This window comes from Haliaeetus leucocephalus, unplaced genomic scaffold (genome assembly GCF_000737465.1).
Source record: "Haliaeetus leucocephalus isolate CR32 unplaced genomic scaffold, Haliaeetus_leucocephalus-4.0 Scaffold340, whole genome shotgun sequence".
In the NCBI taxonomy this organism is placed as follows: domain Eukaryota; kingdom Metazoa; phylum Chordata; class Aves; order Accipitriformes; family Accipitridae; genus Haliaeetus; species Haliaeetus leucocephalus.
The window spans coordinates 7,686,828-7,708,205 of NW_010972776.1; the positions used below are offsets into that span (position 1 = coordinate 7,686,828).

General features: G+C 49.1%; 1 protein-coding gene across 1 annotated transcript in view; it reads left to right on the forward strand.

The window, feature by feature from the left end:
• Positions 1-12,845: 12,845 nt before the first annotated feature.
• Positions 12,846-21,378, forward strand: part of MCF2 (MCF.2 cell line derived transforming sequence) — a 43,162-nt gene continuing 34,629 nt past the window's right edge. The window contains exons 1-3 of the mRNA XM_010572449.1: positions 12,846-12,897; positions 13,466-13,580; positions 18,996-19,086. Of these exons, the coding sequence (XP_010570751.1) occupies positions 12,873-12,897; positions 13,466-13,580; positions 18,996-19,086 (231 nt within the window). The 5' untranslated portion in view covers positions 12,846-12,872. The remainder of the gene's footprint in view (positions 12,898-13,465; positions 13,581-18,995; positions 19,087-21,378) is intronic.

A 21,378-nucleotide genomic window follows, 5' to 3' on the forward strand; every position in this document is an offset into this window, starting at 1 on the left:
GGCCCCGGCCCCGGCCCCGGCCGGTCCCCCGCCGGGGGGCACCTCGGCCGGGGAGATGGAGCGCTACTACTGCCTGCTGCGGGCCGCCGCGCTGCTGGAGGCCGCCGCCGGTGAGTCCCGGGGGCCGGCGGACCCCGAGGGGATGGGGCGGGCGTTACAGGTGTCCGGGGACCCCGCGGGTGGCGAGGGGCTTTCCCTGGACGTCCCTCTAAGGAGGCGGGAGAGCTGGAGCCCGGCACCGGGGCGGTGGGGGCCCACGGCGGGGCTCGGGTCCTCACCGGCCGGTACCCGGCTCGGAGCGGCGGCTGCGGGCGGCGGGGCACGAATGTGAATGTGCCGGTACTCGAGCGTGTGCTGGGAAGGCAGCTGGTTGCGGGAGGGGGGGCCGAGCGCTCGGGGGGGCCCCTCGTTTCGGTGGGTTGCGAGATCGGCGGAGAACGGCCTCGGGTTTCTTTAAGGAGAAGCGGTTTCGCCCTGTGCTGCCGGCGCGTCCTTCGTGTTGTTGGAACGCGTGGGCTCCAACAGGCGTTTTGGAGGAAGGAGGTTGTTTTCGGTGAGCAGAAGGCTGTTTGCCAGTGCCGGTCCCCTTCGCAGACTCCCCACGGGTGAAACTAAAGGAGCGTTCCCTGGGAAGTTGCATCTTAGCCTGATGCCTATGGTGTGCCCTTTCCCAGTATCTGAAGTAGAAAAGCAGTGGATGTGTGTGAGGCGCGTGTCCCTGTTGGACACCCCCTCATCCCTCCCTCATTCCTTGGTCCTTAAACATCACTTAATCCCAGGCTGCGCTGGGGGTGGCACAGAGCTGTGATGATGTTGCTGTGGTTCTACGGCTGCACACCCTTAATGTGAGAAGCAAATGCAATCTGATCCCTTACCCACAGGCTGTAAGCTGCTCTTGTGCTTCAACTGTGTTTCCTTTGATGGACAATGATCTGCTCATAAACTGTTCGGAGGCCTGGCTTTTTTGTTCCTCTGTTTTCTCGTGGGGAGAAGAGTTTTTTTTGCAGAGAGGTCGTTCATAATCCAGGAGAGGTAGTGGCATTTTGGGCGACTCCATCCTCGCTAAAGGATGCCTACCTCGTCAGGAGGCGAAGGCGCTCATCAGTCCTTATTTGTTCACAGCTGGCAGAGCGCTTGGAGCCGTGCCAGGCACAAAAAACGACACACTGACCCAAAAAAAAGCTTCCAGCCTCATTCCAGTTTCCTTGACCTCTTTGCAAAGCGCAGTTTGGGGTGCGGGAGGAATTTCTCTGGGGGTAAGTCACAGGTGAGGACTTCACCAATACGTCACCTGCTTCTCAGGAGCTGCGTGTGTAACGTGCTCTTCTGGGACGATGCCCACCACAACACCTTCCGCTCTGCTGTGGGCTGTGCTGCCCACCGGACCCGCGCTGACCTCTTTGTTTGCCCACACCGTGCAAATCGGGTAGGAAAATGTAGGCAGGGGTGATGGTGGTCAGTTAGCGAAGGATGCTACTTGAACAGATGTGGTTAAAAAAAAGTCTGATCCTCCCGGTGCTGGTGTCGGCGATGAAACACCCACGCTGCTTGAAGAGGAGCTGGGTGACACAGGGATGGGGACACAGATGGTGAATGTTTTCTATGAACGATGTAATGGGAACCGGGTGAAAGGAGGCAGCAGGTTTCTCGTGAGCATGAGCCCTGTCTTCCAACCAGCTCTTGGCAGATGACCTTTGTATAATGCTCATACCAAATCAAAATATCTCCACAAAGGCACCCTTGTGTCGTTCGTGTTGCAGGATCTGGACACGTGATTTGACATCTACATAGATTCTTAAAATGAGATATTGAAAAAGATACAAAGTTGAGTAAGGTTCCCCAAATCATGAGATTAAAAGAAATCAAAAGGTTTTTTTCCTCATTGCTGATTTTGAGTGTTCAGCCTGATCCGGGACCATGTTTTAACCATTTCCCTTCACGCATCAGTACTGGAAACTTGTCGGTCCGTTCTAGTAGTAGGTGATGTTTCCCCCGTATCTGCCTTGCGGTGAGATAGAAGCCTATATAAATCCCAAGCCTTTTACAGCCACTCTCATCTCTAAAATAGCTTGGGCTCCCTCGGAGAGCTGCAGTACAGGGCCAGCAGCCTCCAAAAACTCTGTGCCACTATCGGTCCAGACCCCTTTGGGTGGACCATGGAGGAGTAGTAGTCTGGGAGCAGCCAGTAGTACGTGGGACGTGCTTCCTCTCCCTACATCACATTTGCTACAACTGCAGCTTAATGGTTTATCATTCATTTACCAGGACGAAAGTGAAGCGACAGCAGGGCTGTGTGGGAGGGAAGCAACTGAAGTGTAAAATATGGTGGGGGAAAGAAAGAGCCTTCCAAAGCGCTGTCTTTGCCACTGAACTGGAGGATGCTTGGAGACATGGAGCTTCCACCGTGTGCCTGGAGATGGGGAGGTCAGAGCTCGGGTATGGTTGCTGGTCATGCTGCTGGTAGGAGCCTTTTGTTAAAGTCGGTTTTTGGTAGGTGGGACTTGCAAGGAAATCCCAGAGCCACAAACCAGGCGAGCGCCCTCAGCCTTGCCCTGCAAACGGGCAACTTCGTGCTGACTGACACATGTCACCGTGACGGTGGTCGTTTTGGCATGTGCGATGAGCACCGCTCGGGTCCCACGCTCCTCAGCTCGCTCCGCTGCCAAAGCCTCTACCATCTCATCCACCAGCTTCCCTAATGGAGTAGAATTGAAGGCCGTTGCAAAATTGGGGGCAGAGGAACAGCGAGTTGCTGTGGTGGCAGTGGCTGGATAGGGCTGCCTTGTCTTTGGAATCCCTTTTCCCCCCAGGTGATGCTAGACGTGGATTTACAGCAGGGCTGAGTCAGGAGCTCCCCGGGGCAGAGTTGTTCCCTGGGAACCCGCACTGGCTGAGCCGCCTCCGAGGTGCAATTATCCATTTGCTGCTCCGTGGGTGTCTGTCTAAGGGCTGGGTGGTGTGAGACAGTCGGCGAGCGCCAGCGATATCCTCCCCCCTCGCACTTTCCACGCCACTGACCTTCTCCTGCCTCAGGAAAGTGGTTAGCTGGATTTGGAGATGTGCTTTTGCTCAACAGGGGAATGCCAGAATTGAGCATTTCCATTTTCGATTCAGGGAAAATTGTTTTTAGTTTCCCTCGCTTTGCAGCAGAGTTTCCAGGTGATGCCATTGTGGCAACCTGGCTGTACGATTTAGTTTCCTGGCTATACGGGCTATGAAAGCAATTAAATTGTTCCAGTGACTTCAGTGAACTTAATTCCAGGTTCCTAGGCAGGTAATGGAGCCCAAGGATTTACTGCTGTTACATCTCCCAGGAGTTACTTTGTGCACAAAGCTGGAATTTGGCTTGGAAAAAACAACGCTTGCATAGTATTGCATGATGGTGGGAAAGTTGTTGATGCGTGTATGTTTTTATTTGGCTTTAGAAGTCTTCTGTGCTGAATGGGCCCTGGTTTGGAGGCTGCTGATGTTGGCTGGGAAGGTGTGTACTGGTGACAGATGCTAAACATGCCTTCCCCTGCACAGCTGGCAAATGTGCCCTGGTGCTGATGGGCAAACACCTGCAGATGCTTTCCTGAGTCTCTCATAAGGGTGGAGTGACTGGAATAGGAGAAAATTAGAAATACGTTGAAGCTCCTAAGTACTGGAAATGCAAGAAACTAGATTTTCTCAACTCCCACGCTGCGTTTGAATCTACAAGGGTGGGTGTTGAGAAACTTTTATTGCATTTCTTGCAATAGACATAAATTCATGTATAGTTGAGCTGGCTTTTATCTTTGCCAGTTTTTGCTTAGTTTGGCGTGATATGAGAAGATAGTTTTTCTGATTGGACGTGAAAACATCAGAGCATCCAGTATTTTGTTCCCTCACGTTAGCAGATTAGCCACAGCAATAACAGGAGATAACACGTGATAACACGGTTGCCATTCAGTTTACTTTTGCTTCGCCTTTTCTGAGCAAAGCTGCCACAGTTTACCAGCTGTTAAATCTAAATTGGAAGAGATTCCCCCCCCAAAACTCCGTGGTCCCCAGCACACAAGGACACCCTGGACCTTTTAACCTCCCCTGAGCATCCTCCTCCTCGCTGGCAGCATGGCTCAGCCCCAGCTCCCAGGGACCCTTCTGCTCACTCCAGCTCCCAAAATTGTGTTGGAGGATGACGTTCCCATGCATGTGGGATCCGTAGCTGGCTGCGCCTTGTCCTGCTGGCAGCCATGGCCCTGTGGTCAGCAGGAATGAGGTTTTGCCGGTTTTGTGTGTCAGTGAGTGACCGCAGCTGTGCCATGCCGGTGCCCTGGGCGCTCCTGCTCCTTCGCAGCCGGCGTTCCCCTGCCAGCAGTTGCTGGAGGGATGCCTGGGAGCCGAAGGCTCCTTCCCCTGGGCTCGCAGGCTCAGCTGCGGGGCCTGATCCAGGGTTTCTCTGCACACTCCTGGACACGGTGCCGTCCGATCCCTCTTCGGCTGTGCCGACCAGCTCCTATTGTAAGGTGATGATTCGGCTGGTCCCGTGAGGACATTCCTCCGTGGGACGGGCATGCTGCCTGATGATGGTCCACAAGCCTGGACTGTGCTGAGTTAACATTTTCTCCCTATTTCTTATCTTTTTTTTTTTCTTTCACAGCAGTTTCTTTTGCATTTTTCCTCTTATCCTCAGTGTATATACATCTAAGCCTTTTGAAAAGGTCATTCTAGTTTTTCAGAAGCTTCACTTTTTTCTTTTGCTGTATGGTTTCTTAGCCAAGCACACTCCCAGGTTTGGGTGATGGGGATGTGTGTCTGCGCTGAAGCGTCGACTGCAGATAAGCCCCAGAAGGCCTCGGCGGAGAAGCACCACCACTAGGTCAGAAGCGAGGACCATCTGGTGCCGTATCCTACCTCCTACGCTGTGCCGGAGTGGGTGCTTGGGGAGAAGTAAAAGAAAGAGCTTGCGAACAGAGTGAGCCTTTCCTTAAAATATCCTCCCCAGTCTGACAATGGATAATTTAAGGAGTCCTTGAATCTGGCATGGGGACCAACCCGTCACGCCTAGCGATGGACTAACCCTCCTGGGGCTTTCCACGGCCTTTTTGAATCCCTGGGTGTTTTTGATGTGTTTCTGCCTGGCGTGACTGCCTCGGTTTCCCATCTGTGACATGAGATGATGCTCCTGGAGAAGTTTAAATCATGATTTTCGCTGGGGCACACTCACATGCAGGCAGTTACTGCGGCAATTCGGGAAGAGGGAGTCTGCGTTCGTGCCCACGTGGCTGTGGAGGCTGGTGGCCGTACTGGACCGGTGCCGGTGGCTGTCCCACACGGGGCATGGCTGTGCAGGGGATGGGTCCCTTTGAAACGGTGGCATGGTGGCTGCTGCTGTGCGTCTGTCCCGTCTGGCTCTGAAGGAGGCTTTTTCCTGCTGACCCGCCTCCGTAGCGAGCTCTCCGAGGGCCACCCATGCATCGCTGGGCTCCTGGCAGCTCCTGGGCTGGCCCCACTGCCACCCGTAGCCTGGGGACCAGGGTGTGCTGCCAGCACCTGAGACACCAGCTCCCTCTAAATACACCCTGTCTGTCCACAGCACCCACCATCCTCCTGGGGTGCAGCCCTTCCCGTGGCTCTACCATTCCTTGCCCCCCTGTATTGTACTGATGCTTTTCCCAGGAGGCATTTGAGATGGCAGCTCAGCCACCCTGTAGAAGCGGGTTTTGCAAGTGCCTCTGCCAAGTCAAAGATTTACCGAGAGATTCGTGTCCGGCAGGTGGAGGTTTGCCATCAAGGCTATTGACAGAACTGACCGAGGAGCCACATCATCTTCCTCGGGATCAATACATCACGTCTTCCAGAAAAATAGGCATTTATAAACCTGATCTAATTGCTAATCTTTCCCTCCAAATGAAAACCTGGTTTCGACTGGCTGTAGTTACGAGCCCGGAGCTCGGGGGGATGCGGATGCTCCCGTGCAGCCCCCGGCCGCAGCGGGGTGCGAGCCGTCCCCGCGGGCAGGGGCGGACAAAGGGGCTTGCAGCAGTCAAGGGTATTGAAGCTTTTTGCCATAAATGTTTTAATGGGTCTTTTGTGTCGCTCGCTTGGCATGGGGAATGGCTGCACCACCTGGAATTACAAACTGTTGAATGTGCCAGGTTTTAGTGCAGGAGCAGAAATTGTTCTTATGCTGAGATGGCTAAAGGTGAATTTTCTCCACGTGGTTCGTCTGGACAGCAACAGTGCCTCGTCTTTGCAACAGGTACCCCCGGCAACAAGAGCGTGTATGTGTCAGGGCAGGATGCCTGAGCAGCTGAGCGTGGTTTTGGTACGTACGAGGGTGTGTGCAGCTCAGAGTTGCTGTTAGAAACGACTAATGATTACATATACAACTTCTGCAACGTACCTGAGGTCACTTGCAAATGCAGAAGAGGACCATAGCAGTTTTTGCACTTTGCACGATCAAGTCTCTGTTTCTTTAGCAGCTGAACTTCTTGGGTGTGGAGAGAAGGAAATTTGTCTGATGCAGGGTACGCTTTACTGCAGAGTATTCCTCACATGGGGAAAAGGTCCCCGCAGTTCTAAATCTGTGGCCAGGCTGTTACCTCAGCTATAAAGGTGTAATTGCAGCGTAAGGCTGTTAACGCCCCTGTGCTCTGCAGCTTTGGATGACTTCAGTGGAACCGAGTAGAAATGTCTTTTTTTATTAGCAGGCCCCTCTGGTTTTCTGCCCTATGGATCTTTAGAAGTCCTTGGTGTGGCACCTGCGAGGCCCTGTGAGCCAGTGTGCTGCAATTTCACTTGTGGGGAAAAAAGATCCCTTGGCCTCAGGTGCCCAGGGAGGAAGCCACCGAGTCCTGGCTGGTGGACTTCACGGCCGATCCCAAGACTTTCAGTTCATTGGTGCATCCAGAAACCAGTCCCGTGGGTTGTGGAAACCTTTTCTTTGCCCAGCTGTCCAGGTTAGTCCAACACCATCCAACGGTTAGTTCAACAGGGTTTTTAATAGCCGCCCTTCGATGCCAGCTCTTGCACAACCCGTATGGACGTGGACACCTACAACGGCCTGATGGATGGGGGCTGCAGGGGGCTTTTCTGCTCCTTTCATCAGACACGCTCATGGCCCTTTGCTAACGCCGTATCCTGCTGGCGCTTGTGCCTGTTCCTGTGTGCAAATGAGGAACCGAAGCCATGGGAGACGCGATTTGCTCCCGGCTACCAAAGAGTTTAGTCTCAAAGCCGGGAAGCAGCCTCAGGACCTTGGCTGTCGGTTCCCTGCTCAGCACAGGTCCTGTAAAGAAGTTTTTGGTGAATACAGCAGGCCTTGTCGAGGAGCAAGATGTCCTATTCTCCACTACACGTTCTCTAATGAACGTGCCGTTCAGCGCAGTATCTCCATCGGCATCCTGCTGCCTGGCCAGCCGCCAGCCCCTCCTGGCTCCGGTTCCCACAAACTCTGTGTAAACACCTGCTCTGCCCACACGCAGCATCGGATCCTCTTCCCGGGCAGGTACGGAGGAGGATGGAGAGGCAGGAGGGTGGATCCAGTGATGTGGAAATTGGAATCCTACTCCAGGGATAACCTCGTTGGGGAAGGCGCTGCTTGGAGATCACGCAGGTGAGGCGCGATCCCCGGGAAGATACGGGTTGAAGCGGTGCCCGGGCAGTAACGGCAGCTCCCTGCGTGCTCCTGCCCTGCTCCTTCCCCACAGCCAGGGACAGGCGCTTTGTCTCTGGGCACCGTGCTGTTGGGCAGGCTTTGTGTAGACCTCATGCAAGCCTGCCGTTCACAGCGGGGCAGTTTGCAGACAGGATAAAATAGCATTTTTTTTCTCTGATAACTCCGTCTTGCTTTCTGGACATGGTGTGCTGATAGGAAGAATGGCGATGTTTCTTCTTGTGTGTTGGGTTGAATCCAAAGTCTTTTGAAGTTGCTCAGTGAGAAAGCAGGGTGAGGCTCAGCCACTCTCCGGCTAGGACACACAGCAGGGCGATGGAGACTTGGGTTTGCTGCAGCAAGCTGGGGCCCTGACTGCTGCTGTCGGATGGCTTTCTGTCATTTTTCCTGGAGGAGCTCTTTGGCTTTTGCAGATAATTAAATTCCAGGGGAAACTGTTCCCCTCATCCAAAGTGAGTGCCCCAAATGATGGGCTGCAGGGTCACTCCTGAGTGTTTCGAGTGGGTATAGCAATCCAGACTGAAATAAGGGGAAAAATTGCAGGGTGGTGCATTGGTCTTTCTCCTCAGATACAGGGCTGTGTTTCTATTCTTTGCCCCAATGAATATTTAATTTTGCAACATGGAGCAACTTCAGCAGCAGAAGCTGAAAGGGCTGCCCTCTGCATCACGCTGGGTCCACGGTTGGGGTACTCTGCTCTAAGGGATTTCTGTTCCCACTCCTGCACAAAGCAGATGAGACGGGCATGACTTACTCCTCACGCCCAGCCTAGCTTGTGCTCCATGGGCTGTTCTGGGAGGCTCGCACCGACGCTGGCCTCGGGCAGGGGTGCCTGTGGCTGCTGGAAGAAGCCCTGCTCATTGAGACTCCCCGAGCACCAGACCTTCTTGCAAACGCTGTTGGTTTACGTAGGTCCGTGTTACGGGCGTCGTTAGCCTCAAAGGAACTTCTGGAGGCAGGTGGGTCTTCTGGCGGTGGGACAACCTGAGACAGATGCTGGCTGATGACCCCAGTTAGCCCAGAAAGTCACTGGGGGAAGTGGAAATAGGCTACAAATGTGCTGATTTGCAGGCTCCCTTGACACCAAATAAATGCTGCTTCATTGGGTGTAGATGTCCAAATGGACAAGCAACCGAGAACAAGCAGATCATGGAGAAGCTCAACGTGATCCTTTACCCTTTTCATTTGATTTACTTCAGTTTTGTTTCCTAGACTACGGCAGCAACCCTCACACGAAAAGCTGCTATTCTTCATTTACAACAAAGCCATCTCCAAATGGATTTTATAGATGCAAACAATATTTGGTCAGTGTTGTGAAGTTTAAGGCGCTATTACATCAGCTTGGCAGATGCGTTACACAGCTGCTGTCTGCAGATGCTGTGGGCCTGCAAAGTTTTGAAAAGAAAAGAAAACAATAGTTACCAAAGAGCAAAGCACTTCAGAGTTTGAGTTTTATGAGAGGAATTTGGACTCGGACTGTAGCTGTCCCCTCCCTGAATGTCACTGCAGACCTCCACCATACGTGAAAGTCCTGCTGTGCTTGAATCGCCTCGAAGGAGAAGCTCGCTAACAATAAGCATCGTTCTTACAACTGCAGTCTGCAATGGCCTTGAGATACGGTCCTATGGAGAGGACCTAGAAAAATGTTCTGGACTGTGTAAACCACATGATGGGGACAGGACAGATTCAACAGGGTTCCCTGCTGAGCCACATTAGTTTGTCTCAGAGGGGTAGGGAGCTCTGTATTTCCCCTTTGTCTTTTCCCTGCTTGGCTTCATGTGTCCTCCAAAACTCTGTGTCATGGCAACGATCTCCTCCGTAGAGGAGTCTCTGAATGTAATAATTGCAGCAGCATTTTATAAATATCCAGCTTAGAGCCTATATAAAAAATGTTACTACACTGTTCTGACAATTTATCATCCAGATGATGCTTCTTTTAGTAAGACCCTAAAGCCTGAAGTCACACCAACTGTGTGGAGTTAGCAGCGTAGTTTATAAAGTGCTCTGGGATGGTGTAACACGGGGAGGTCAGGCTTGATTTTATAACAGCACAGCTCCATTCTATAGCAGCTGATGATCACAAAGCCTCTTTTTAAGAGAAACGAGTGGACTTGCATGAAACCTTGACTTCCTCCGCCTTGTGCCAAGCGAGATGCAGGCTGGCCGTGCTGTTCATAGCCAGCGCTGGGCAGTACCCTGGGGTCTTTTCTGTACTGTCTCAAGAGTGTCCTTCAAATAGGAAATCCCCAGTTTGCTAATGAATATCAACTGAAAGCCTCGTTTGAGAGGCAGATATCTTTGGTGCCCCGCTGCCTTTCACTGCTCTTTTTCCAGAGACTAGTATTTGAGGACAGAGGTCATGCTTCTGTGCAGGATTTATAGTAACATCCAACTGGCGTGCCGCAGGCACAGCAGCACGCTTGTGAATTCAATGCCAGCACTTGATTTTTCCCTAACGTGTGCCCAGGAGGTTGAGTTCGATGGCCAATGCAGAGCGAGCGATGAGTTGGCCAAGGAGCGGCTCTGACGGGACCACAATCAGCCTGTTGTTGTGCCTCGACCTTACCAAAGGGCAGCCGTCCTGCTCCTCCGTCGCTTCTTGGATTCTCCTGCCCCTCAGGAGATGGGGAGGGTTTGTAAGGGAAATGCTCCCTGAGCCTTCACTGCCCGAAGTAAATTCCTCCCACCTAGTTTTTCCTCAAATGAGTTATTTTGGGTGCTCAACTTGGGAATGCTCGGAAGGGCCTGATTTCCTGAGGGTGCTGAGTGCCCTCTTCTGAAAATGGCATCCCTTGAGAGGCAAGAAACTCAAAGTCATAAGGGTGCTGTAGGAATCTGAGTCTCCACCTTGGTACCAAAGTCAAGGGTGAAACTTTCAGTGGAATAAAATGTTGGGGAGCGGAGTCCTTGCTGGAAACCATGACTCCCGAGCGTGGTGGGAACCCCCATCCTACCGTGCTTTGCCCCCCAAACCCAAAAATGCCAGGTCCACTTGCCGTCGTGGCCCAGCAGTACTTGCTTGGCTGGCAGGTTGTGTGGGACGGGGTTTGCCTGCGCCCACGTTTGCAGAGGGCACGGCACAGCGAGTCTTACTGCAGCCCCCCAGCACAGGTGGGATTAAAACATCAGTTGGTTTTTGCAGTTTCCAGGATGATCGTTGGGAAATTGAGAGATGTGAGAGAATAAGCACCAGGCTCTGGGGTTAGAGAATGCATTTTTGGGATGAAGTTTCTTTTCTGGAAAGCAAAGTTTGAAAATATCAGTGGAAAAATGCTACTTTTTTTCCAGCTGTGGTTGTCTCTGGCTTAGTTTAAGGCTGCAAGTTGTTAGGTCGTTCTCAGTGAGAAAACATCTTGTGAAACTTTAATTAACTGATTTTTTTTTTAACCATGCAAAGGTTAAGCCCCTTTTCCCAGCCTGTTCCCTGGACAGCTATCAATAAGCCAGCATTTCCCTCCTGTATCACTGCAGAACCAGAAACAACAGCTGCATTTACTGTAAACCTGCAACGGTGTTTGCTTTTACTGTTGAGCGCTTGAGTCACGTGCGGGCGTTATAGCGCAGGGCAAAACTTTGCCTGGCTTGCCGGTGGCTGCATCTTCAGGGAAAGCAGTTGGCAAGGGTAGGCAAGGTGACCTGGCTTTGGGGACAAGCTTCATCCCAACTGCAAATGCAGACAAGCTGCTGAACAGCCCCACGCTTTTCTGCGCACAGCTGTGGGCTCTTGTCTTGTATTTTCAAAGACCCACATGTTCAAGATCATCTGCTTCATGTGTTGGAGCTTATTAAGTTATTAGATGTGATTTTTATCAGTATGAAACCACTGAGCTGGAAAAAAAAAATCAGTTAAGAGAAGAAACCTATTGCCACTGCTTGTCCTCAAGTTAGGTGAAGCAGTTGAATGAGAGAGAAATATTTGAAATATCTTTGCAAGACAAACTCCTTTCTTACCAAGACCAATTCTGGGGCCTGTTAAAATCAAGAATGTTTCTGTAGATGCCAGTGGGACTGAGGCTTGATCCTTAACAAACAAAAATAACATTTTTATCTACAAGAGGAGAAAACAGCAGCACATGCGTAGAAGAGCAGAGAGCAGCCTGTGGCCGGTGGGGACTGGAGGAGGCAGAGGACCCCCCACCTCGTGCACCTCTGGGCTGCAGCTCCATGCAGTCAATTAAAGGCCTAAAAAATCCTTAGACAAAGTAGAAGTGACCAGAAAGCTTTTGGAAAAAAGTGAAATAGAATAAATATTGATTACGCTGGAGTGTGCTGAAGTATGCAGCCTGTGTGATGTAAAACAGCCAAAAGATTATTCCCTAGGACCAGCTCTGTAAAATAATCAGTGTTTAAAATTTGATTATCAGAAAGCACAGGACTTTAATCTGTATAGATGTGCTTTAAAACATTTATTTGCAGGAACAAGGATGTTTAATTTTTAGCTATCATTCCATTTATAGATAATCCAGAAAAATGTCTACCAGCTATAAGCTCCTCTTGTGTTTAGTCAGTCTGTTTTTTGTTTCCTTCTCCCAGGGAAAGGTAAAATTATGTATATTGTTCCGATGTGCTTCATTGCCACTGAAACGGTCAGTGTGCTAAATCTGGTATTAAAACAGCCTCTACCATTATTTAATTAAAAAGAATTCTAATAACCGAACATAAGAACAACAGCCTTTCCAGCACACGTGGCCCTGTGCCAGATGAAAACATGGTTTCAGAAGCATATTGGCTCAAAATTAAAGACTGTAACAGTCTGAAAACCCACCCTCGTTCCCAGTGCGGCAGCCTTGGACACTGCTGTTCCCGGCGGAAACCTCAGTCCATTACATTGCCAAGGCTAGGAAGCACTGCGGGAGTTTGCAAAATAGGGGAATAAAATTGGTAACTCCAAAATATAAAAATTAAAGTTGGACAGACACTGTTGAGGGGAGAGCACTCAAACTCCCAGGCAGTGCTCCTTTAGTACATTTGATAGAATACATTTGCTGCTGACCGATGGCAATTGCCCTGTTAGAGTCATTAGAAACCTTGGTTTCTAGGAGAACCCTATATCCTTTGTTACAAAATTTCATATATAATTTAGGGAAGCTGCACTGGTTCAAGTCCCACCATTGGGTTAACGCATTGATAAAGGGGTTTGCTTTGGATTTTGGCTTCCTTTTTGACTGCTGCTTTTGCTTTTTTTCCAGAAACTGCAACACCCATCTGTGCAAAGGACATCAGTGATGATTTGATGAAAGAGTTTGCTTTTCTTTCTGGTGAGTATGGTGAACTTCTCCAGGGTCTCTCTCTCTGTGCAGTAATTAAATACTCCAGATGAACTTCTGCGCTATTTGGCAAAATGATACTCCGCACAGGATATTATCCATCAGGTAGTGTCCAGTGCCACCAGAAATGTTGTTAATAAAACATTGAGGCAGTTTGAAAGAGCATATTAGGTTTCTGTCTCGAGCCATACTGTAAAATATTCTTACCTTCAAACACTCAACGCATTAACAAGCGTTTTGCTTTGAGATGTATTTCTGTAGGTTCCAGACCAGCTTGCTGATTTGTCCTTGTATTTCTGACTTCTTTTGCTGTGCCATGTAAAGTACGCTCAGTAAATAAGGAAATATCTGGTACCTAACACGTTTGTTTCTACCACCTGTGCGCGTGTGTCGGGCTTGAAATCGGAGGCAGGATTTGGCCCATTTTTGCTACCCTGGTGATCGAAAAAAACCTCTATAATGGTGGCAGCGTGTTTTCTGACCTGACTGGTGGACCTGGGCTTTGCTGCTGGCCCTCCTCAAAAGCGCGGCCAGGGAAGAATCCTTATCTTTATTCCAGGTGGCCGAGGGAAAGACAAGGCTTGGATTATCACCCTCCCCGACAACGCTCGCTTCAACGAGGTGCCCGAGGAGATCGTATCTAAAGTCTTAACATACCTAACGTCAGTCCCGAGGTATGTGGCTCCCTTCTAGCTCTTGCCTGTGATGGACAGAGGTGTTGGTCTGGGTCAGGCAGGGGATCTTCGGGGTAATGCCATGCGCGGGGGCGAGGGGAGTCTTCAGCTCTCGGAGCGAGTAAGAGGGAGAAGGCGAACGATGCAAGCCCTTATGGTGTCCAGGCGCGGTATTTAGTGTGCCACTAACTGCAGAGTAAAAAGTGGACATCACCCCTATGACTCGTCAGCCTGTACGTATCATAAATTTAGTTTATTAAGTCTCTAATTAACAGCAAGCTTTCCTTAAGCTTTGACATGTGTCACTGTTTAAATATGCCATCCCACTGCAGAATAATATTTGGACATGTACAAATAGAGAGTCATTACTGTGGAAAAAGAGAAATATAACCAGAGGAAGAGACTAATTACAGGAACTAACCGTTTGGGGTCCCCATTACACGCGATGGCTCAGCAGTGTGCCGCAGCTCCCATTACCCGCCTGTGTCTCGGGGGTAAGCGGCTGACAGTCTGCCTGTGCCACATACAGGGCTGTACACTTAGATTAATGGCCCTCCTATTTCTTGCTGCTGAGCCTGGTGACTCAGTTACCTGGAATGCTTAATTTCCTTGAATAATGCCTGTTTTGGCCAATTTCTTCCTGCAGGGGTGAGCAGGTTGACAGCAGCTAGATGGGAGCTTTCCATCAGTGGCTGCCTTGGAAGAAGTACCCTGTGTTTAGCCACCTCTGCAGGAAAAAAAAAGAGCCTCTGGTTCCTTTTTCCTCTCTTGGGGTGGACTCTGAAGTTTCGTGGGGTCCTGGCGGACAGAGCACTGTCCCACCACGGTCCGGAGCGTGCCGTGGTGTGTGCTGGCCAGAGGGGTTTCTCCTTCGTGCTGTGCAGGCAGCCCGTGTCCGTGCATCTGCACTTCCCAGCTCTGCCCGGTTTGTCCAGGGCTTCTTATTTCATATGAGTGTAAACACCCTGGCATTAGCATGATGAGCAGCCTTGCTGTCCCTGTAGTAGGTCAAACTCAATCAGGAAACTAATGAGAGCTGTGAGCTTGCTGGTGATTCAAACATGTTCAGCATGTTATTAGTAAAACCTCTTTAATCATGGTTCTCTCCTCCTCCTACCACCATAACAGCCTGCCTCAACACCTGACCATCTCAAAAACATGTACTTTTTAACAGTTTGGAGCTGAAGAGGCTGTGGTGTTCGGGAGCAAGGAAAAGCATCACCTGGGTGAGGGTGGAAGGTGTGTGTCGGCTCTGGTACCCCTGGGTACGCGTTCCTCAGCGGCATCCCATCATGGGATCAGAGCTCAGACTTTGGGCCAGAAAGTCCCTAAAAGAGGTAAATATTTGACGTGCATGTCAGAGTTAGCTGTGGATGCATCAATGCCTCCCTGCCACATACCTATGGATGGGTATGGGCATAGCAAAACTACACACAGAGTGCCTTTCCTATGCAATCAGTAGGAAGGGCTGTGTATTGTCCTACTGATACTAGTCTGAGGAAACCTCACGGGAGGTCAGGTTTGTAGTATTTTGGGAAGCTGAATTTCATGAAGCATTCTTCTTCTGGAAATAATTGTTAGATAAAGGAGATGGATGCTGTAAGCTACTCTTTGCTCTGCAAGGTCAGTGCATTAATAACAGAGCCAGGAGGAGGGTGAGTCTTCTAGGCAAGTTAATTTTACTTTAGGATTCCTGGGAACCATGCTGCAGGCAGGAGGCAGCTGCAGAAAGTGCTTGTATGGAAAAGTTGTACAGAAAAATAAGTAGCAGGTCCCCACCTTCCGCTCCCTGCACATCCAACTCAAAATGCACGTGGTGGGCTGCCCGCCTGCCTGCCTGCCTTCAGGCTGGCTTTGCAGAACAGCACTGTGCGATGGTGTGCTTGAAGGAGAGGCACTGGTAAGTGCGACAGATCCCAGTATGTGCAGATAGGAGACCCTGAGAGTGATAGAGCAGCACTTTATCCAGGCTTGGATTGAAGACTGCTACAGTGTAGACTTTGCAACAAATGCTGATCTTTTGTGGCCTACAAGACTTTATTTCTTCCAAGGTAAGTCAGAATTTCAGTAGAAGCTTTAAGAAAAAAAAAAATCAATTTAAATGAGTTATGGTATATGTAAGATTGTTATTACAAAAACCTGTCCTATATTACAATTAAAGTAAAAGAAAAATAATACTGTCTTTGAAAACTAAAAAAGTCCCCGCTGTATACAGCATTGGTGCGACCTCACCTTGAGCACTGTGTGCAGTTCTGGGTCCCACAATTTATGAAGAATGTGAAGGTCCTTGAATGCATCCCAGGGAATGGTGAAAGGGCTGGAAGGAATGTCGTCTGTGGAGCGGCTGAGAACTTTGTGCTTGTCTGGCTTGGAGAAAAGGAGGCTGAGGGGCAACTGGACTGTTCTCTGCAGCTTCCTGAGGAGGGGACATGGAGAAGGAGGTGCTGAGCTCTTCTCCCTGGGATCCAGCGATAGGACGTGTGGGAATGGTGCAAAGCTGCACCAAGGGAGGTTGAGACTGGAGGTTGGGAAGCATTTCTTTACTGAGGGTGGTCAAACACTGGAACAGGCTTCCCGGAGAGGTGGTTGATGCCCCAAGGCTGTCAGTGGTTAAGAGGCATTGGACAACACCCTTAACAACATGCTTTAACTTTTGGTCAGCCCTGAATTGGTCAGGCAGTTGGACTAGATGATCGTTGTATGTCCCTTGCAACTGAAATATTCTATTCTATTCTATTCTATTCTATTCTTGTTTGACTACCCAGCTTTTCGGTATTTAGACAAGCTCTGCATGTTTCAGTTAGATCGGGAAATGAAGTGCAAAGTAATTTGGAGCTGTGGCTAATAACATGGAGTAATGACATAGGGAAGGGTGCTCTTGGCTATAAATACCTCTGAATTTAAATATTAGGCAGCGGGTCCTGACAGAGTGCTCTGATCCCACCAGCCGCAAGGAGTCTCAGTCCTGTGATAAATCTCACAACTGCAGACTCCAGGATCTGATTTCAAGTCCTCCTGCAAAACATCCCAAGTCTTTATTTTTAGTCTGGTACGTCCTACAACACATACAAAATTAAGGGTAAGAAAAAAAAGTGACAAGAAGCACCCGGAGAGAAATAATCCTTGATCTGGTTATCTGTCTCCATCTTTCTGCTGCTGGATGCAAATGAACTCACCCCTTGCAGCCTTGGTGAGAAAGCATTGATTTATTTTTATTGTCAGTCTAAAAGGTACATCACAGGACTGGAAATCTGATAAACCTGCAAGGCCTGGGTTGCAAATAGTCATGGACTTGCTCCACTAGCCCCAGAATAAATTAAAAATTTCCCACAGTAGATGTCAAGGCTTTTGGACAGCTGGGAACTTTCTTCTTTGTGTCTGTAAGGGAACTGATAAAAGTAAATTGGCATGCTTAGAGGCTACTGTCTGAATATAACCTTGTCCTGAGTAAATGGCATACTTTGGCATACTTCTATTAACTGACAATGCACTACAGTCTGGCTGCCTTTTCTAAATTACTTGGATTCTGGGTTTTTTCTTCAGGTTTTATTACGATGACAGCGGTGCTGTGTAAACGCTTTTTTTTTTTTTTTTCAATTGCAGCCTGTTGGGAAATACTGTGGGGAGTTGGGGAATTGTTTCTCATAGGACAGAGACCTACCTTTTAAAGTTTTAGGGTGTGCTGAAAAACCAAAGGGTTTTATTTTTACTTCAAACAAAAGGATCGTTTTTCCCCCCTCCCACCCACCTGGGTCATTTAACTCGTGGTGGGGCTGAACAGAGCTGACAGAAACCTGCAGAATCATCTCATGTTGCCAAAACTATTTTAGCTAAAACTGTTTTGGCCAAAAAGCAGTGCCTGATCCAGCTCGCGGTGTGTAACATTAGACTTTATCACATGCGGAAGTTCTGTGTACGACCCATGTGTAAAATACGCTATTCCTTTTCTCTGCTACGCCTCAATGGCAATGTATAAATTTGCATGAAACCTTTGCACTTTGGGTGTGGCGTTAGAGATCCATGAGATATATTTGTAGGACAGCTTGGGAGCTGGGTGCCTCTACATATCCTCAGTCGATTGTTATTATGAGCCAAAGGGAATTTTTTTTTCCCCCTCAGCACAGCTGCTAATTCCTTTTAAATATATTTGTCAAAGGTGTAGCTATCACAGACCAGAGCAGCAAGACGTGCATTGAATGAAAGCTCCTGCACTGGCTTCAAGCGTCTTTTTTTTTTCGGTAGTGAAGTTGCCAAGTATTGTCTGCCATGTGATACTTCTGAGTAATCCACCATGTGTTTTCGCTTGCCAAACACAAGAATTACTGAAGACGGTGCTTGCGGTAGGCTGCTAGCATGGGGCCATGCCCTCTGCAGATACCTGACCCAGCTCTCGGGAGCCAGCACATGTACTGGGAGCCTCTCTACGGCACCGAGACGCCTGGATAGGGTGGCGTGGGACATGGCTATCCTGTTTCAGCATCCGCAAAATAAATATTGTAAATATTACTTAAGTATCCTGTAAATACACTCCCATCAGAGGGCTTGGTTACAAGCTGGCTTACCCTTACCCGTGTGCAAACACGATTCCAGTTTGTAATTCAGACTGCCCCGGAGTGTGTATTGTCACGGCCTGAGCCTGGCTGAGCTGTACCCAGCTGGCCTGGGAAGGCAATATTTGAATTACAGACAAATATTTGAATTACAGCCTGCGCCTTGGGTCACCTGCCAGACTGGGCATCCCCGGTACTGCTGGCTCGTTTGGTGAGACTGGGGATTTCAAAGCACCTTAAAGGGTTTGGGTGTCAAAAGGGATGTCGGGAAGCCAAGTGAACCAGAGTGTGTTGGAAAGTGCCTCCCAGCAGTCGCTGCCTCTCCAGGGGGCATCGGGAGGTGCCAGGGAAGCCCCGACAGCCCGTTTTGGCACCAGCTCCCCCTGCCAGGCTGGCATCACCCTTCCCTGGCTTGGTGTCGCCTCTCTTGCCTTGTGCCGAAACGAGCCAGGAGTCATCGCTTGGTTGCCGTAAGCCAGGCGAGCGGGTTAGCAAGCTGCCTCGGAGGGAAGAGCTCGGCGGTGAGGGCAGGGATGTGCATCTTGGGGCAGTGGCTGGGGGGGGCTGCCGGCCACCCCCGAGCTGCGGTGGGTTTCAAGGGCAATCTCTTGTCTCCACCGATCTGTTGTCTCCATCTCCCAGGCAATTCAAAGGTGATGCTTAACCCTGGGCTAACAGTAAGGTGGGCTTCCCAAATTTCTTGCCGGAATCCGCTCAGGGAAATTTTTTCAAAGGAAATTTTGGCAATTGTGGGAATGTCAAAATGTGGTTTGCGTTCTCTGTTCTTGGGTTTGGGGTTTTTTGGGGAACAGAGTCACATTCCCTCAGAATGTTACCTGGTTATTGGTATTTTCTTGTCTCGTAGTCAACATGACTCTGACACCAAATTTATCCTAATCCTGGATAGAAGATTGGACACATGGACATCGGTCAAAATGACTCTCCAAAAAATAGCAGTAAGTCCTCTTTAATGTTAATTTCTTTTCATGTACTATGTCATCGTTCCCATTATGTATTGCTTTCAGAAAACACTGGGAACCAGGAGTAATGATGCTCGCGCTTTCTCTCTAGGTAGTATTTTGTTTTATGGCCCTGTAATTAATTCAGGCATCGCTCTACGCCCCATTTGAGTGCATAAATGAGCTGTTTGAGTATTAACTGATTCATTTGCTTGTTTTTGTACTTTTTCATAGTGGTTCAAATGTGTTTTGTGCCATGTTCTGTGCTTTTGATGGGTGGAGAATTTGGCTTCATATATGTTCTTTCTAGACACTGGTTATTAGTGAGACTATATTTTACCTAATTGTCAGTGACTGAAAGTGTTAGGTTCTTAAAACAGGCTTCATAAGCATTTGTATGTGGGTATGGGTGGAAAAATCTCTTTAAATGTGTATGTATGCATTCGTGTATTTTAAATATCTATTACACATGTTTCTGCGCTACACATCATTAGCACATACCCTGTCTGAACATATCTTAAAAGTAAGCTTTTTGCAACTCAGCAATGTGTCGTGTCTTAAGAAATCAGAGCGTGGTGTTACAGTAGTGCATGCAGGTGTAGAAAAGTCAGGTTTATAGATGCATGGATAGGTAGGAGCTACTTGATAAATGCTTTCCCAACCAGATTGTGCCATGTGCGTAAGTCAATGAAAATATTCTGGGTGTATTATTATTGCCTTTGTTTCTGCTTATGATTATTGAAGACTTGAAGGCATTGATCCATCTGATAGAGAATGAAGTAAACAGTATGTACTAAGAAAGCAAGCTCTTACGTGATTCTGGTTAGATCCGATAAAGTTAGATCTTTTACATTGTTTTAAGTAGTTAATATTGGTACAGCCAAACTTGGCATTAAAAATGTCTGGCTTTGATGGCATTTTGCTGGTAGGCATCTTGTAGAGGGAGGAGAGGGTTACCTTTTTGCAGTGTGCATGAGTTACTGCTGTCAGTATTTTGGGTTTTGATTTTCCTGGATGTTATAAACTGATTTTCCAAGTATGGTTAGTTACCATACCATTAGAGAAGCAGCTGCATTTAAGAAATAGTTCTTTAAAGTGATCATCGAAATTCAGGTCTGCTGCCGGCGTTTGAACAGGTGGCTAGTGCTAAGAGCATCCTTTAAGGATGATGTAGTCTCTTTGCATAGTTTGGAACTTTCAAATGTGAAAAAATCCTGTCCTAATTTGCAGGTTCTACAGAAGTGTCATTCATTTTGTGTTTAATAAGAAAATTTAATCATTGTGTGACCTTTGAGCATACACCCTATTTGTGTACCTGTATGCGCTGTGTGTCCATGTAGAGAATTGACTTTGCCTGTAGTATCAGGGCTGTCCATGTAAATAATGCGGAGGTGCTCTATGCAAAGAGGAACGAGGAGCAGGAAACCTGCGTCCACTAAATCTTAAGACTTGGGAATCTTGCCTTAAAAACAGGGTCTGGCCCTAAAGGGCTGTCTTTGTGTCCAGGAGGTGTTTGACTGGACTTGCCTTTGTGCAGCCAACACAAAAGATTCAGTCTTGATTTCTTTCCAATGATAAACCATAAGCCGTGCTGCAATAAAAAAAAAAAAAAAAAAGTCTTTTTTCTGATCTTTGTATAATTTTGGAATAAAGAAGCGCAAATAAGCTGAATTTGAAATACACAGGGTGTCCTATTTTTTCAGCATATGTATATGCAATCGCAGCTCTGCGGTGGTGCATCTGATCCAGAAAAACGTTGTATCCGACTGTACAGATTTTTTGTTTAACTCTTTGTGTAGGTCTCTAATTGCATGGGCAAACCAGGCTGACGCCGGTACTGCTTGCTTTGGGAAGCGAGGCCCTGCTGCCGGGGTCAAACCTCAGGTTTTGGCAGGAGCATCCTTCCTTACATACATCCCCCCCCCCCAAAAAAAAAAAAAAATCCTAAACGGCTTTAAAGAGATAATCACGGGGGTGGAGTGGGCTGGGGGGAGAGGAAGGGAAGGGTAAAAGCTCTAAGCAGAGATCCCAATCCTGGAAGGAAAGAGCTGGCCCCGTCTGCAGGATGATTTTGGGCATTCCACCTTAAAACCAAACCCGGCGCTGGGAAGGAGAGCGGGGCTGCCAGCCGGGAGCCGGCTCCCTGCCTGCTCCCTGCCTGCCCTCCCTCCCCTCCCGGTGCGGACCCGGGGGCGAGCTCCGGGAGCCCCGCGGTGGCCCGGCCGCGGTCGGCGGGGCGATGGCCGAGGCCAGCCCGCGGCGGGGCGGGGGGGGGGGGGGGCGGGCGGG